Source organism: Helianthus annuus, chromosome 4 (genome assembly GCF_002127325.2).
Source record: "Helianthus annuus cultivar XRQ/B chromosome 4, HanXRQr2.0-SUNRISE, whole genome shotgun sequence".
NCBI classification, from domain to species: domain Eukaryota; kingdom Viridiplantae; phylum Streptophyta; class Magnoliopsida; order Asterales; family Asteraceae; genus Helianthus; species Helianthus annuus.
In genome coordinates, this window is record NC_035436.2 from 206,646,451 (window position 1) to 206,663,282 (window position 16,832).

General features: G+C 35.1%; 1 protein-coding gene across 1 annotated transcript; it reads left to right on the forward strand.

Annotated features, from left to right (window-relative positions):
- The first annotated feature begins 2,399 nt into the window (after positions 1-2,399).
- On the forward strand, positions 2,400-3,936 carry LOC110938221 (delta(12) fatty acid desaturase DES8.11). The gene is made up of 2 exons (XM_022180676.2): positions 2,400-2,495; positions 2,587-3,936. The coding sequence occupies exon 2, from the start codon at positions 2,598-2,600 to the stop codon at positions 3,729-3,731; it is 1,134 nt and encodes a 377-aa protein (XP_022036368.1). The 5' UTR covers positions 2,400-2,495; positions 2,587-2,597; the 3' UTR covers positions 3,732-3,936.
- The last annotated feature ends 12,896 nt before the right edge of the window (positions 3,937-16,832 follow it).

A 16,832-nucleotide genomic window follows, 5' to 3' on the forward strand; every position in this document is an offset into this window, starting at 1 on the left:
TCATAATACTTCTTAGGGTAGTAGTTCGTAAGAGTATAATGATCACTTCTAGAGCTGTAAACGAACCAAACGTTCAGCAAATAATTCGTGAATCGTTCGGCGGGAATTTCGTTTATTTTCGTTCGTTTAATAAACGAAAAACGAACGAACATGAACAAGAAATTTCGTTCGCTTAGTTAAATGAACGAACATGAACTGATGGCTCGTTCGTTCTATTGTGTTCATGAACATTCGGTAAGGTGTTCGTGAACGTGTTCTTGAACATTCGTTCTTTTGCGTTCATTTGTGTTCGTATGTTTTTGTTTAATAAAAGATTTTTGTACTTACATATATTTTATATATACTTTTTATATTATTAAACTTTTATTTGTTTTATTACCCTAACAATTAAACTAGGAAACCCATTTTCACCTAGTTTATATACCATTTCCCTTTCCTTTCTTATTATTTACAACGCCAAATACGATTGACCTATGTTCCACAATAAGGGATTCAAGTTTTAGTGCTACTCTTTGGGTCATCTACCTTTATCATTCGTCGCATTTGCCAAATTTATTTGTGTTCGTGAATCGTTCGCGAACACGCTCATTTCCTTAATGAACGAACATGAACATAAAATATCGTTCGGTAAGTGTTCATAACCGTACGTGAACATATTTGTTTCCTTAACGGACGAACACGAACAAGACTTTGTTCGTGTTCGTTCGATTCGTTTACAGTGCTAATCACTTCTATATAGAAGACTAAACGTTCATGTATGTATATAAGAACTATTATCCAATATGGTGTAAGGATAGTGTAAAAAGGGCCTAAAGTGTGAGAAGTGTATTATAACACTATATATAATATTATATAACACCATATAAACACCGTATAACAATATGTAACACCATATAATGCCATATAACACTATGTAACACTATATAACATTATATAACAAATATAACACTATACATCTATCATATACATGCTATCAGACAACCTATAGTGTTATATTTGTTATATAATGATATATAGTGTTACATAGTGTTATATGGTATTCTATGGTGTTACATATTGTTATACGGTGTTTATATGGTGTTATATAGTATTATATATAGTGTTATAATACACTTCTCACACTTTGAGCACTTTTTACAGGATCCTCTACCTATCCAATATATAATTAAACTTTATGAGTTTTTAGTTTACGGTAGGGTTGTTCAAATTGCTCGGCGCTCGACGCTCGTTCGATGCTTGCTTGAAAAATGCTCGGAATTTGCTCGTTCGATTCAGCTCAATTGAATAAGTGTTCGGTTCGGATCGGGTCAGTTTGTAAACAAACCGAGCACGAGGAAAGGGCCGCTCACTTCGGTTCGGCTCGGTTGGCTCGATTATTTTATATATATGTGTGTGTGTATCATTTAAAATGAAATGACTAGAGACCGGCATCATCAATGTTTGGTCCAAGATCCAAATAGAGCTCATTTAAGTAACTATAATTGAAATCCAATACCAATAGTCCATTGTCCAATAATTAAATGTTCATTTGAGTAACTGAGTCAAAATTTCAAATACTAAAATGTGAAGCGTCGATCAATACTTAAGTCTCAACCCGCCATTCGATTAAGAAGTACAAGACCCTAATCAAAACCCCCCATTGGCCATCATTATCCGATTTCTCCATCGCCACCCACGAAGACGTCAACTCGCCAGGGTTTTCCTTCAACCGGTTCATTCAATTTCAAACTTTCGATAGAACAAGGGGGGTATGTTCCAATCGGTCGACGATTTATCTTCCCGCTTAGTTAATCATGATAGAACTAGTTGAGTGTTTGTGTATTCATTGTTATTTGTTAAATTTTTACTTGTGTTCCATTGGACGAATCATTAGGGACGGAAACTGCACTTTATTCTAATAAGTAGCACTCCCATCGTTAGTTTCCTTGTTTGTTCTGGGAAGCTCGATACTCGCTCGACGTTCGTTCAAAAAATGCTCGGATCGAAAGACGTTCGCTCGAATTTGGCTCGGTTGAAAACATGCTCGGTTCGGTTCGGATCGGTTTGTATACGAACCGAGCACGAGCAAAGGTCTGATCGGTTCGGTTCGACTCGTGAACAACCCTAGTTTACGATAGAAGTAAAAACAGTTCTATTTAAGTGGGTATTACTCATGAAACTATGATACCTTCTTTTTTTTTTTTTTTTTTTACAATTTTCCATTATTTTATAATTTATCTTGATTATGATAAATTTTCCAATGAAAAATAGTTTATATTATTATCAACTTAAAATAACTGATTAAGCACCCAATAATAGAAAATTCTTTGGTGTATTCTAAACATTGATTAATTATTCACAAACGTGGTAGTTGGAGATTAAAATAGTGACCAATTGCATAGCTAGTGAACCAAACTTTTTGGCAACCCATGGTTATAAAAGTGAAGGAGGAAGAACCCCAAAGACACTCACCAGCAGAACAGAAGAGAACTCGAACATCATATCTCATCTCTGAGGTCTCACTTTCTTTCTTGAGCTTAAACTTCCAGTATCTTTCATTTGATATACACATATATTTTATTTTGCTTTTGTTATATATGTATGCAGGTTATCAAAACATGGGTGCAGGTGGCCGGATGTCAGACCCATCTGAGGGCAAAAACATCCTCGAACGTGTCCCCATTGATCCACCATTCACTCTAAGTGATCTAAAGAAAGCAATCCCTGCTCACTGCTTCGAACGATCTGTCATCCGTTCATCTTACTATGTTGTTCATGACCTCATTGTGGCCTATGTCTTTTACTTCCTTGCCAACACATACATCCCTCTTCTTCCTACCCCGTGGGCTTACTTAGCATGGCCGGTTTACTGGTTTTGTCAAGCTAGCATCCTCACTGGGCTATGGGTCATCGGTCATGAATGTGGTCACCACGCCTATAGTGACTACCAATTGATTGATGACATTGTTGGGTTCGTCCTCCATTCAGCTCTCTATACCCCTTATTTCTCTTGGAAATACAGCCATCGGAACCACCACGCCAACACGAATTCGCTTGACAACGATGAAGTTTACATTCCTAAACGCAAGGCCAAAGTTGCAGTTTACTCAAAGCTTCTTAACAATCCCCCTGGTCGAGTGTTCACTTTGGTTTTCAGGTTAACTCTAGGGTTTCCTTTGTACCTCTTGACTAACATTTCTGGCAAGAAATACGGGAGGTTCGCCAACCACTTTGATCCACTAAGTCCGATTTTCACTGAGCGTGAAAGGATTCAGGTTGTCATATCTGATATTGGAATTCTCGCGGTTTTGTATGCAACTAAGCTACTTGTAGAAGCGAAGGGGGCGGCTTGGGTGACATGCATGTATTTAATTCCGGTGTTAGGTGTACACATGTTTTTCGTGTTGATCACGTATTTGCACCACACCCATCTCTCTTTACCTCATTATGATTCATCCGAATGGAACTGGATTAGAGGGGCATTATCGACAATTGATAGGGATTTCGGATTCCTGAATAGGGTTTTCCATGATGTCACCCACACTCACGTGTTGCATCATTTGATCTCCTATATTCCACATTATCATGCAAAGGAGGCAAGAGACGCAATCAAGCCAGTCTTGGGTGAGTTTTATAAGATCGATAGGACCCCTATTTTCAAGGCGATGTGGAGAGAGGCCAAGGAATGCATCTACATCGAACCAGATGAAGATAGCGAACACAAAGGCACATATTGGTACCATAAAATGTAATCAGTGTACATGAACAATGCAAGTGTACGCTTAATTAAGTCTTTGTATTCCCTATATAATAAGGGTTATGCATGGCTAAACCGTGCATGTTGATTATGTAGTGCCATTTGTGTGAAATTTCTTACTTGTGATCTTTTATGAGTGTACTTATCATTTCTAATTTTATGTACTCCATAAATATACAAGTGGCGCCATATTAGCGATCTCTATTTTCTATTAAATCTTTTGTAACACAAAAGGAAAGATGATCTTATGTAAACCCTAAACTTTAATTCTTAAATTTTTATGTTGTATCTAATACTAAATAATTACGACTGTAAAAAACAAACTCAAATCGTTCAGATGGTTTTATATCTTGTCTAACGCGGAAGGAAAGATAACCTAATCTAAACCCTATCTTTGACGTTAAATTATTACGGCTATCAAAAGAACAAACTGATTAAATTGTTTAGTTTGTTTTATCTATGCTTCATACTTTCAAAAAAGTTTACTTCATACATTCAAATATGTAGGTCATGAAAATAAAAATTATCAAACTAATTTAATCTTTTTTTTTTACTTTTAAACATTTATCTACAAATGTGTAGGTAATAAGACTTACACATATATAGATTTTTAAAATAAGCAACTTTGTTTATTTTTTTTTAAACTTAAGTAGAGATAAAAAAAACAATATTGTCTATTAACTACTTTTTATATTTTAAAATCAAGAGGTATAAATAACTAAGATGAAGGGGTTATCAGTTAGACTTAGGGGATGTTTGGGATTACTTTTTCAACCTGATTATCTGATTATTGTGTTTTGAAATCGCAAAAAATCTATTTTGAGTGTTTGGTAAAAAATTAATAAAAAGTGATTTTTTTACGTTTTGTAGAGTTCAAAACGTGATAATCCATAAGTAAGTCACCCCTTACTGCAGGAAAACGTGATTCCACAAAACTTAGCGCCATAACTGCCGCCAAAATTCCCATGGAAGTTTACCTCTTCATCACGATCCTTTGATCGATCTCCGCTGCCTGCAGTTCGCTTCATCAAGTGGTATGCTTCTTCATCACGATCCCCAATCATCCTCTTTACCTTCGATCACCACAACTATTTCTTAACTATTTCTTCTCTTCACATTAATCGTATAAATTCACTCTGTTTTTCTAACTATTTCTTCTCTTCTTGGTGCGTGATATTCCAGCCATTCGTTTCCCACACAACAGATTGAAAGCGGTGCGTTAGGGTTTCTCGTCTCTTAATTTTCTCCTGTTGTTACCTCTGGCATCTGACGTTTGCCCTGCGTAAGGTATTCGTCCTGTTAATTATTTTTGTTTTCGGTTTGGTGCAATTGGTTTGATTCAATGAAATTGCTGTTGGTTGTTCGTCGTTTGGATCAGGATAGGTTTAAGAGGCTGAGTTAACTTATGATTTATTGTCGACAAATAAAACAGATAGGTTACAATTAATGATTAATTTGCATACTGTCTGTCAAGTTTAGTGTATTTTACTGATAACGGAAGTAGTTGTCCTTATTGAAGGCCGACTCATGCCCTATGTATAGTATAATTATGTTTACTTAAAGGCTTGATGTAACAGATCAATCATATATAAACTTAATTTACTAGAATATAGTTGATGTAACAGTGTACGGATAATGTATATCATGTATAAACATTCATTCAGTAGCAGCTAATGATGAGCTATACTATACATTATAACATATACATGTGATAGAAGAAACTAAACTAGAATATTATAATTATATATTTGAATGACGATAGATTAGAACTGTAGTTGCATGTTGTTAGATGACTGTATGCAGATGATGAGATGAAAAAGTTATCAAACATAATTTGTGAAATAAGAGGTAGTATTTTTATGCAATTTGTGATCAATTATTTGCTAGATTTACTGATTTGAGACATGGATGCAATTGTTAACAGAATTTTGCTGTGGATCTCTGCTAATTTAATGATTTAGTTTAATCTAATTGTGCAGAATTGATTAGGGGTGTAAACGAGCGGGGTGTTGGTGCTATTGATGGGACACATGTTAAAGCATCAGTTCGAGAACATCAACAAGCAAAATATATTGGTAGAAAAGGATATGCAACACAAAATATCATGGCAGCATGTGATTTTAATATGTGTTTTACATTTGCATGGGCGGGATGGGAAGGCATTGCACATGACACAAGAATTTTTTTAGAAGCATTACGTAAGCCAGAGGTGAAATTTCCTCGTCCGACGGGTGGTTAGTATTATTTTATATGTGTTTTATGATATATTTTTACTTAACCCATTGCATTGAAGTACAAGTTTAATTTATACAGATAAGTACTATTTTGTTGATGTAGGGTACCCAAATACCAGAGACTATCTTGCTCCATATAAAGGAAATGATGTTCGTTATCGTATACCTGATTTTCGTCGAGGCCAAACAGCTGCCCAACGTGCTCCAAAAGGACTAAAAGAGACATTTAACTACTATCACTCATCTTTAAGAAATGTGATCGAATGGACATTTGGAATATGGAAGGCAAGGTGGGCAATATTAAAAGATATGCATGTTACTTACTCTTATGAAACACAGGTCAACATTGTGATAGCATCCATGGAAATTCACAGCTACATTAGGATGAAAGGTCATTTTGATGAAGCATTTAACAAAGCACAACAAGAAACTTATCGTCCAACTCAAGACGTTGAAGGTGATACATCCATCAGAATTAATGGAACACAAGAAGACATAACTACACGTCGTAGGCAAGACGATCTGTATATGAGTTCGGTAAGAGAGAGAATTGCAAGAGATATTATGCAATCCAGTTGAATGTTTATCTGTTGCAATTGCGGTACTAATGCAGAATAGTGAATAATTTGTTTACTTACCTTGCATCGAAATCATATGGCGTAGCGATTGAACTGGAGTTTGTTGTTATTGGCTTCTTGATATTATTTGTTTGATTTGATGGTTAATGTCTTTTTTTGTCATTTCACTTATTTATTTTTTAAAATATATATATTTTCCAAACACTCAATAGTTGATTATCTGATTATTGTGATATCAAACAGCATAATCAAATCCAAACACTATCTTTCTGCAGCACGTTTTGTTACAGCTGATTATCTGATTCTGATTATTCAAAACGCATAATCTATTTTGAAAAAGCAATCCCAAACACCCCCCTTAGAGCATTCACAACAACTCCACCAAATCTTCTTCTAATTTTTAAAATTTAAAGTAAATTTCTAATAATCGTCCCTTTTCACTCCATATTAGAATCACAAAATCTACACCTTATTTTTGTAGGATCGAATCGTGACCCAAACGAGTCAATCAGAAGAGCTATTGTCCGTTTCAGAGGCGGAAACAGAGAAATGGACTTGAAAAACAGCTGAAATCACTTTAAAATGCCTTGTTTATTGATTTAACACAGTTTACAATCAAACGACACGTCGGCAGCACTTCGGTACCAGAATCTCAGAATGTTTTCAATGATTTCGCTTGGGAGGGTATTTATAGAGTTGTAATTCTGCTTGAAACAATCCCAAGCAGAATTAGAATTCCAAACGGAATTTAATTCCGCACGGAATTACTCCAACATACTTTCAAGCGAAATTAGCATACAAGCATATCCCAAGCGGAATTACCCTACAAGCGGAATTAACCACTACAAGCGGAATTAACCACTACAAGCGAAATTAACCTAAACCACTATTTCTCGAACTACGTACCCTGATCTAACATTCTAAGTACAAGACTCGATACAAGACGAACTCGACAGACGCATGCACCAACAGACTCCCCCTCGAATGTTGACGAGTCTTAAGTGTCGAGTCTTTAAAGTCTTCAGTCTTTATCAGTCTTCGGGCTTCCAGAATCTCTATCTGGCTCTTATCACACTTTAACTCTATCTTCAGCTAATCTCCCCCTTAGATGATACTCTATCAGTCTCTAGCATCTTCAGGATCAAATTCCTAGCTCTTACATCTTCAGACTCCCTCTTTAACAGACTCCCCCTCAAGACGTACTGGGATCGTAGTCTGGCTTTCACAGGATCAGGATCGCAACCTGCCTCTCTACTCAGAATCAGAATCCAGGCTGTCCTACACATCCTCACCCTCAAAATAAGATTTTTAACAATTTGACAAACTTTATACTATTGCAAGAATCGATCTGAAAGATTTAGCATTTAATATATCTGATGACCATTTGTAAATATAACTTTCAAACAAACTCTTTCCAAAAACTCTTCGTCATGTTTAGCACTTGGAATTTTGAAAATCAGCTTTTCATCATCAGTTGTCGAAAATCTTTTTGTATTTTCAAAAAATTTATGCTAAAACACACTGAAAATCTTTTTGGAGTTTTATAATGAAATGCAGTAAAGAAATATTTACAGACATTATTTTTGCGAGTTTGTGTAAGAGGATCATATCAGTTTTTGAGACACATCACTAACACCGTTAAGCTTTAAACATTTTAAGTTCTAAACAATTCACCTAGATTGTTAGTATACTGATCCACTTAAATTTTCACACAAAGTTCAACTGTTTCAAGATACGAGATTAGTGATTTAATAGACTTAAACCTATTCACGTGTCCCACCACTTGAATATACTCCCGTATCCAGATCCCAATATTCAGTCTTACAGGTGAATATACCTAGATGATATCTGTAAAGGGTTAAATGCGAAACCGTGAGAGCTCAGGTCAGAACTTCCGTTCAGCAAAGAGATGACGGCTCGTCTTTTTGGTGTGTTCCCTTTAGAGAATCTTTTCTTCAACAACACATGATTAACATTTTGCAATGATTCATCATTTTTTGTACTGAGGGCGATGCTATATTTCAAGCAAATGCAAAGTATTTTACGGGGACTAGGCCATTGCTTCCGCAAAATCAGAAGTCCCGGGATAATACCCCAGATATCACTGAGTATAAAGACCTAGTATCTCAGAAAGAGAGACCTTTCAAACAAGATTTCGGGGGTAACCCATCTATTCAAGAAATGTTCCCCAAGAGATAAGCAAGTTTGAATTTTATGTTTATATCTCGAAAACAATTTACTGAATGTGCAAAAACCTACTGGCACATCCACAATGAAATCGTTTATCACATTTTTGACTTTACATTTCTTTAGCGTGTTGTGATAGTCCACTGATGTACTATCATTTCCTCTTTTTCACAACAAACTCATTTTTGAATTTTATCATGTTTTTGGCTTTTTCAAATTTTCTAATGAATAAGACATTTGAAAACAAACTGTACAAGCAAAGTGACAACTGATTTTCAAGCTTCAATTCTCCATCCACTTGTCATCAACACTCAGAACTCCCCCTCACAACAAACCATTTTCCCATTATGATTTCAAAACACTTAAGTTTGTTTTAATCACAATGGTTTTTCCGAAAAATTAGTTGTGATGTTACCACTTGTAGTTTAGGGTTCAATTCATCACGTTGCTCTTTCAACCACTTTGAACAATTTTTACAATCTTAGGTTTTCATAACAACTACCACTTGTAGAAAATCAAGTACAACTTAATGTCCTTGATTTACCACTTGTAGGTCAATCCAATCAAACCTGATACAAAGAATGATGCCAATTCCTGCTCCACTCTTACCAACCTGGGAGCTCCGACAAGTCAGGATTTCAGTTAGGAAATACTCTCCCCCAAGCCTGACCAGCCTTGGGAGATTCTAGTACACACCTATCCCACCAACATTTTGATTTATAAAATTCTTTAGCACCCTTTACTTTCCCATCAACCATCTTACCAAAAATATGTTTAACTTTTCCATTAAACACCTTTTCAGCATCAAATTTCTTTTTACCAACAAAGAATTGATCTGAAATTTCAAACCTACCTTTTGATTTCAAATTTTCTGCCCTTAACGGTGGAAAGTTTTCATCGTTCAACTCTGGAATGGAATTTTCAATTTTTTCTCAACAAATGACTCCTCTGATTTTATGGAATCAGATTCATTGTCAGAACTACTATCTGAACTTTTAACAACCCACTTCTGTTTGTTCAAATCACCTTTCCTTTTGTAAAAACGTTTTGAAGTTTCATCAACTTCAATTTTTCCTTTTGATTGTTCTGAATTACCAACACATTTCCTTCTCATTTCAGAGTTAGAAGAAACTCCCTGTTCTGAATAATTGGACTCTTTGCAGTTCCAAGCAATGTGTCCAGCTTTTTGACACTTAAAACAGGTTCTTATGTCAACTCTTGGAGCAAATTTATTCACATTCTTCTTTACTTCAGCAAGAAACTCTTGATTTGATTGTTTCCAGAATGGTTTCTTCTACTCTTCATCAAAACTACCTCCTGCAACAAATTTTGTTTTTGGTTTATAACTTTTCTCATTTTTATAATTTTTTGAAGAACTAAAACCAAGACCTTTCTTTTTGAAATTACTGTTATGGTTTGGTTTCTTTTGAAAACCATAACCACAACCGTAACCCATTTTCCTGTTAACTCTTTGTTGAATTCTTGAAGAAGTGTATTTGTTAGGTTTTTCATCAATATTTAAATCTTTTATTTCAGAAATGTTAATTTCTATTAATTTGAAAACCTGTTTGATCTTTTCAGTTTTGACACTTCTTATTGGAAATTCTTCATCAGAATATAATTTGTCTGAATTATTCAAAGTATAAGCTACTTTAATTGATCCATCATTCAAATTAGATTTTGACAACAGGAATTCTTTATTGTAAACCCGTTTGACTGGTGAACTCGGACTCTTTTCTGACGAACTCGAACTTTCAGACTTAGACTCCGGTTTTGACTATTCATCCGTATCCAACACCTGATCAACCACTTTCTTTAATAACTTAGACTCATGATCAGTGTCAGATGCTGTGAATGTAACATCAATATTGTCTGGTAATTCATCAATGATTTCATACTTTAACTTGATGTTGAGAGCCTTATTTACTTGTTCCTCATTTGGCTTTCTGGGAGAATAACTCTCATAGATCGAAGGCGGACATCTGTTATACTTGACACTTTGTTTCTTACCAGTATCAGTATCTTCAGTCTTTTCCTTCTTGAAAGCTTCAAGACCTGCAACAGTAGGATACACACGATCAATCAAATAATCACATGTTGCATAACTCAACAGTAATCGTTTAATCCTTTCACTCTCAATCTTCTCAAGCTCTAAATCCTGCTTTAGCTTAGCACAATCTTCAATATACTCATTGATGACCTTCTGTTTCATCATCAATATCGAGTTCATTTTTGTCATTGCATTTTCAATTTCTGAATTTGTTCTCTTCAGACTATCAACTGTTTTGTTCAGCACATCATAAGATTCCTTCACATACTTCACATCAGACAGTAAATCTTCTTTAATTTTCTCTAAATCAACAATCTTCTTATCTTTCTCCTCACAAGTTTTGCAAGATTCTAAACACTTCAAACATGGTTTTTCAACTTCAATCACTTATTCAATTATCTTCTCAACCTCGATAGTCTTTTCAACTTCAACAAGTTTCTCAACTTCGACTATTTTTTCGACTTCAACAATTTTCTCTACCACTTTCTCTACTTCCACGATTTTTTCTACTATTTTCTCAATCATTGGTTCTTCATATTCTATTTCAGTTTTCTCTCCCTCAGCTTTCTTTGTTGAACTTTCTTCAACTTCTGCTTTCTCTTCTTCTACTTTTCTTTTATCTTCTGCAGCTTTTCTTGCTTCTGTCTCTTCCCATTATCTTTTCAATCGAGCAGCTCTTTTTTCTTTCAACATCTCGATCTTTTCTGCAAAAAACAAATTAAACTATCAGTATCTAAACCTCTCCTAGCTTTTTCAATATATTCTTCTTCATCATCAGTATCTGCATCAACTCCCAACTCTGGAAAAATCGGTATTCTTTTCGGTTTAGATTTGTCAGATGTTTCCTCCAAGATTCGAGCAACAAAAGCTGAGCTTAAGTGTGGATTTTCTTGAACGTATTTATCCCAGCTAAAACCTGCAGCCATTTTCTCATCATCTTAATCAATGATACCAAAATAAGCTTTCTTATTTGCATCTTCGATCATTTTCCTTTTTCCATCATCAATGTCCCGATCATGTGCAGTTTGTGGTTCCCTTTGTTGAGTAATCTGATGAAAAATTGACTTCTGATAATAATCATTCTTTTCTTGATTCCCCGTTGCTTCTTTATTTGTACATTCTCTTTTAAATTGACCCTTTCCTTTACAACGGAAACATGTAACTTTTGATTTATCAAATCCCAAAGGAGAAGTAGCCATTCCCCGAAATTCATCTCTACCAGTGATTTGCTGAAACTTTTCTGCTCTCCTAAACGCACTGGCTAAACACCACTTCACATCCATCAACTCTAGTTCTTCAGCATCGATCTGGTCATAATCCTCTTTGATTAGCATTGGATTTCCAATTTTACCACTGATCAAGTTTTCATATGATTCCAACATAGCAACAAGTGATGCCATATGCTGTTTTGCAACTTCTGGAGACAGATTTTGACCATTCTGAATGTTCAATGTAACATTGCATTGAAGATTTGTTGAGTTTTGTCTTTGAGGACTTGAGGTTGTATGATTTGGATCAAAGCTTGAAAACGAAGACGAATATCCACCACTCTGAGTTACATTACTACCCTTTGTTCCAGATGAACTGTCAGCACTAAAACCAGTTTGATCTTTGGGCTGGAGCTGGGGGTAGCCTCAAACTTGTTCCCTCTGTAATATAAACTGACATCTTGTTGAGCATTTGGATTCGTCATGATAGCAGTTTTCTGAATATCCAATTCATGCTCCTCAATTTTCTGAATGAACTGTGCCAAATTCATATTCTCAGACTTCCTCATGTGTTTCACAATCATCAAGTAAGTTCCCCACTTATGCTGTGGTAATGCTTCAGCTAATTTATCAACCCACTCCTTATCATCTTTCTTTATATCCAATCTTCCCATTTCCAAAACAAGATGACAATATCTGTCGATGGTTGTTTATGTTGATTCACCTTCGAAAGCTACAAACATATCAAATGATTTCTACAGTAACGCCTTTATGTTTTTAATCATATCTGCACTTCCTTTGAACTTTTGAATCAATGCATTCCAAATCGATCTAGCAGTACCCTCATGTTGAAGCAAAACAAAGATATCTTCCTTTACTGCTTGTTGTAGAAGACTAATCATCATTTTCTCACTTGTATACTTCAATTTATCACTCTCAGAAAAATCACAAAAAGCTTTTTCAAGCCCACGCTCGTTTTTCGATTTCTCGTAATCTTTGTTTAAAGCACACCATGCGTCAAACTTATATGCCTGCACCCAGTTCTCAAATCGATTTTGCCAACCTTTGAAATCTTCAATGAACATTAGCTTGGGTGGTTTTTGGTACGTTCCTATCTCATTCTCACTGTACAATGTCTCAGCAGCAGTAACAGGAGCAATCGGTGTAGCAAACGCATGGTAGAAATCCTCGTCCATTTTCTTCACAAAGTTACAAATTCAAACGAAATTAGAAGTTTCAAACGGAATATCTTTCCAAGTGAAATTCCTCCTCAAACGAGATTACCTGCACAGACAACTTCAAACGAGATTAAATCTTCACACGGAATTACTCACACGGAATACCAATTTCACACGGAATTAGTAATTCCACGCGGAATTACTTCACACGGAATAACACTTTGAAACAGAATTAACTATTTCAAGCGGAAATAGTTAATCTCGAGCGAAATTAGGTGATTTCGTGTGAACAGGCTCAAACGAAATTATACTCAGAAGCGGAATTAGTTAATTTCGTTTTAAATCAATCAGTAATTTCGAGCGGAATTAGGCTGACGTCATTTTTGCGATATGTTTTTCAAACGGAATTATCAATTTTATCAAATTTTGATTAAATTAAGGTCCAATTTTCTCAAGGATTCATTAAAACACCGTTTCGCACAGAATATGTGAAATTCAAGACATTTTGACCGTGAAAACTAGTTCAATTTCAAAAAGAAGGTGTAGAAGACAGAAATTAAGGCTGTTTTGGCAAGAACTCTTCTTCCTGAGCTCTGATACCAATTGTAGTATCGAATCGTGACCCAAACGAGTCAATCAGAAGAGCTCTTGTCCGTTTCAGAGGCGGAAACAGAGAAACGGACTTGAAAAACAGCTGAAATCACTTTAAAATGCCTTGTTTATTGATTTAATCCAGTTTACAATCAAACGGCACGTCGGCAGCACTTCGGTACCGGAATCTTAGAATGTTTTCAATGATTTCGCTTGGGAGGGTATTTATAGAGTTGTAATTCCGCTTGAAACAATCCCAAGCGGAATTAGATTTCCAAACGGAATTTAATTCCGCACGGAATTACTCCAACACACTTTCAAGCGAAATTAGCATACAAGCATATCCCAAGCGGAATTACCCTACAAGCGGAATTAACCACTACAAGCAGAATTAACCTAAAGCACTATTTCTCGAACTACATGCCCTAATCTAACATTCTAAGTACAAGACTCGATACAAGACGAAGTCGACAGACGGATGCACCAACAATTTTTATAATTTGAAATACCGTTACATTAGTTTTTTATATATTAAAGGCTACTATTCATCTTCTATCAAATTATTGTGAGTGCATAAAAATGAGAAATATAATAAAATAAGTGTTTGTGAGTAAGATAAAGATAAAAATGGTGGATGAGATGTTTATAAGTTTTTTAGGATGAGAGATAAATTTGAAAAAATGTGATTCTTGTGAGTAAGATAAAGATAAAAATGGTGGAAGAGATGTTAGAAGTTTTTTAGAAGGAGAGATAAATTTAGAAAAAATGTGTCTTTTAGTTAAATTATAGGGTAGAATATGTTGGAGTTGTGAATGCTCTTAATTAGATAAATTTTAGAGTTCAAAGAAGTAAAAAGAGGAAATACTTTTGTCTACTACTAATTTTGTTGCTACTCAATGAGCAAATGTTTGGATACTGGCATCAAATTTTGTTGATTGACTTAATGGCAGCATACTGTTAGTGTGGGTGAAATTTACGACAATATATATGTCGCCAACTTTATAAATTATATACATATTGAATATACTATGAAAATGACTGAGTGCGACTGTCAAAACAGTCACAAAACCATCGCAAATGCCTTTCTGCGACTGTTTTCCAATCATATTTGGTGATGATAATTTGAGAGATAGTTATATTTCTTTTATTGAAAAAGACTTGGTTAGGAATGTCTCTCTAGATGATGTAAGCCCACATAGAGTAACTTTAGAGATCTTGTATTTTCATCATGCATTTGTAATGAAATTTTATGTACATTTTTTATGTATATGAGTTTTATTTTGTTTTGTCTTTTTATATATGACCTTCCTGAACCACACCGATACATTTAATATATAATCATAGTTATTCACCCTAAAAATTTCAACTCCCTTAAAAAAGTTCATGAGTCCGTCACCAGCTCTATCACTCCCGACCATGAGGATGTGTGGGATATGCTACGTGGTTAGTTATTGAGTTACTTCTGGTTTATTTCATACATTATCTTGATCAGCAGCGGGTCATAGGTTAAGAATAGTGGGTTAGTAGGTGTGTTGATGCACTTTTGTGTGGATGTGGCTCGGTTCGGTTCGGTTCGATTCAGTTCAAGATTAACATATATAACATCCTCCTGCCATATAATGTTAATCTGCTTAGTGGATGAAAGACATTGCATCGAAATAAACATACAAACATGGAAATTCAACAATCATTGTCATCGAAATAGAAAATGGATCTTGACATCGAAATAGAGTATTATTTGTTGGATCGAAATTAAGAAGAAATCGAAATAGACTTGTACACATTAGTCTATTTCGATTACAAGCATACCATACTCTATTTCGATACATTATGTTCATGTGTGTTCCAATGTGAAGCTTATATCAAGTCCTATTTCGATAAGAACTTAAGTTATTTCGATAGTTTTCAAGTCTATTTCGCTTTAGTGTATTTTGTCAAGCCATGTTTCGTTGTATTTCAGTGTGAACTTGTATTTCGATGTATTCTCTGCTGGCCAGGACTATATATACTAGCAGAGTGACTCTGTATCATCAAGAGAGAACACTTTCAGAGAGTTGTGAGCATTTGTGTAATGTTACTCTGCTGAAATAAACATTGAGCTTTAACAGTGATATCCATCTTGTATTCGTTTGTGTTCTTTGATTCGATTTGCACATAAACAAGGAGTCCGCACTTGTTTGTGTGTTCACCAACAAGGAATAGGTTCTTTAGATCCTCCTTTAGATACCTACAAGGCAGTTATTTTTCTTTAGCATGTAAATAGACACACACACACACACAAATATATATTAGATATCAAAGAATACAAATTACTCTTCGAAATCCCCAAATACTTCTTTTATCTTTGTGTCCCAAATTTATCTCCTAAATATCTAACTGAACTAAATTCCTGTCATTCTGTTCCTCCTAAGTGGATAGGAGAAAACAACACTGAGAAGGGTTCTCTCGTCTGGGATGCTGGTACGTGGCGAAGCTGACATATTTCTGTTGCTAAGATTCGAAGCTTTCCTCTTCATCCCTCCAACTCTTCTTCGTGAATATTGTAGCTCCAATGAAGCCGGTGGTTCCAATTCATTGGCAAACGGTGAATTGTGCTTTTCTTCCATTTTAAGGCTTGTTTGAACTCACTATGAAGACTCAACACAGGTAGTCTTGGAAGATCTACACTCCAACATAGATTATGGAATTGTTATTTGTCACGTAGATGAGTTTGTATCAAATCTACAAACACGTTAAACAAAAATGTGTTGAGTTCCCGTTTACACGTTTATTTTTTATTTTACTTAATGTGTTTTCATGTCTTATGCGATGGTAAATACAGAAATTTTCTGTGGAGAACAATATATGAATCAGTAAAAATGAATTAGGTAAAATATATGAGGGGACAAAATAGTAAATAACAAATAAGAGTAAATTATTGTTTTGGCCCCTATGGTTTAACTAGTTCAACCATTTTAGCCCAAAAAAGAGTTTTTTAACATATTAGACCCCGATGTTGCATTTTATAACGGTTTTGTCCCCTGACACTAACTTAGTTACTTTTTTGCAGTTAAGTGTAAGGGTCATTAAG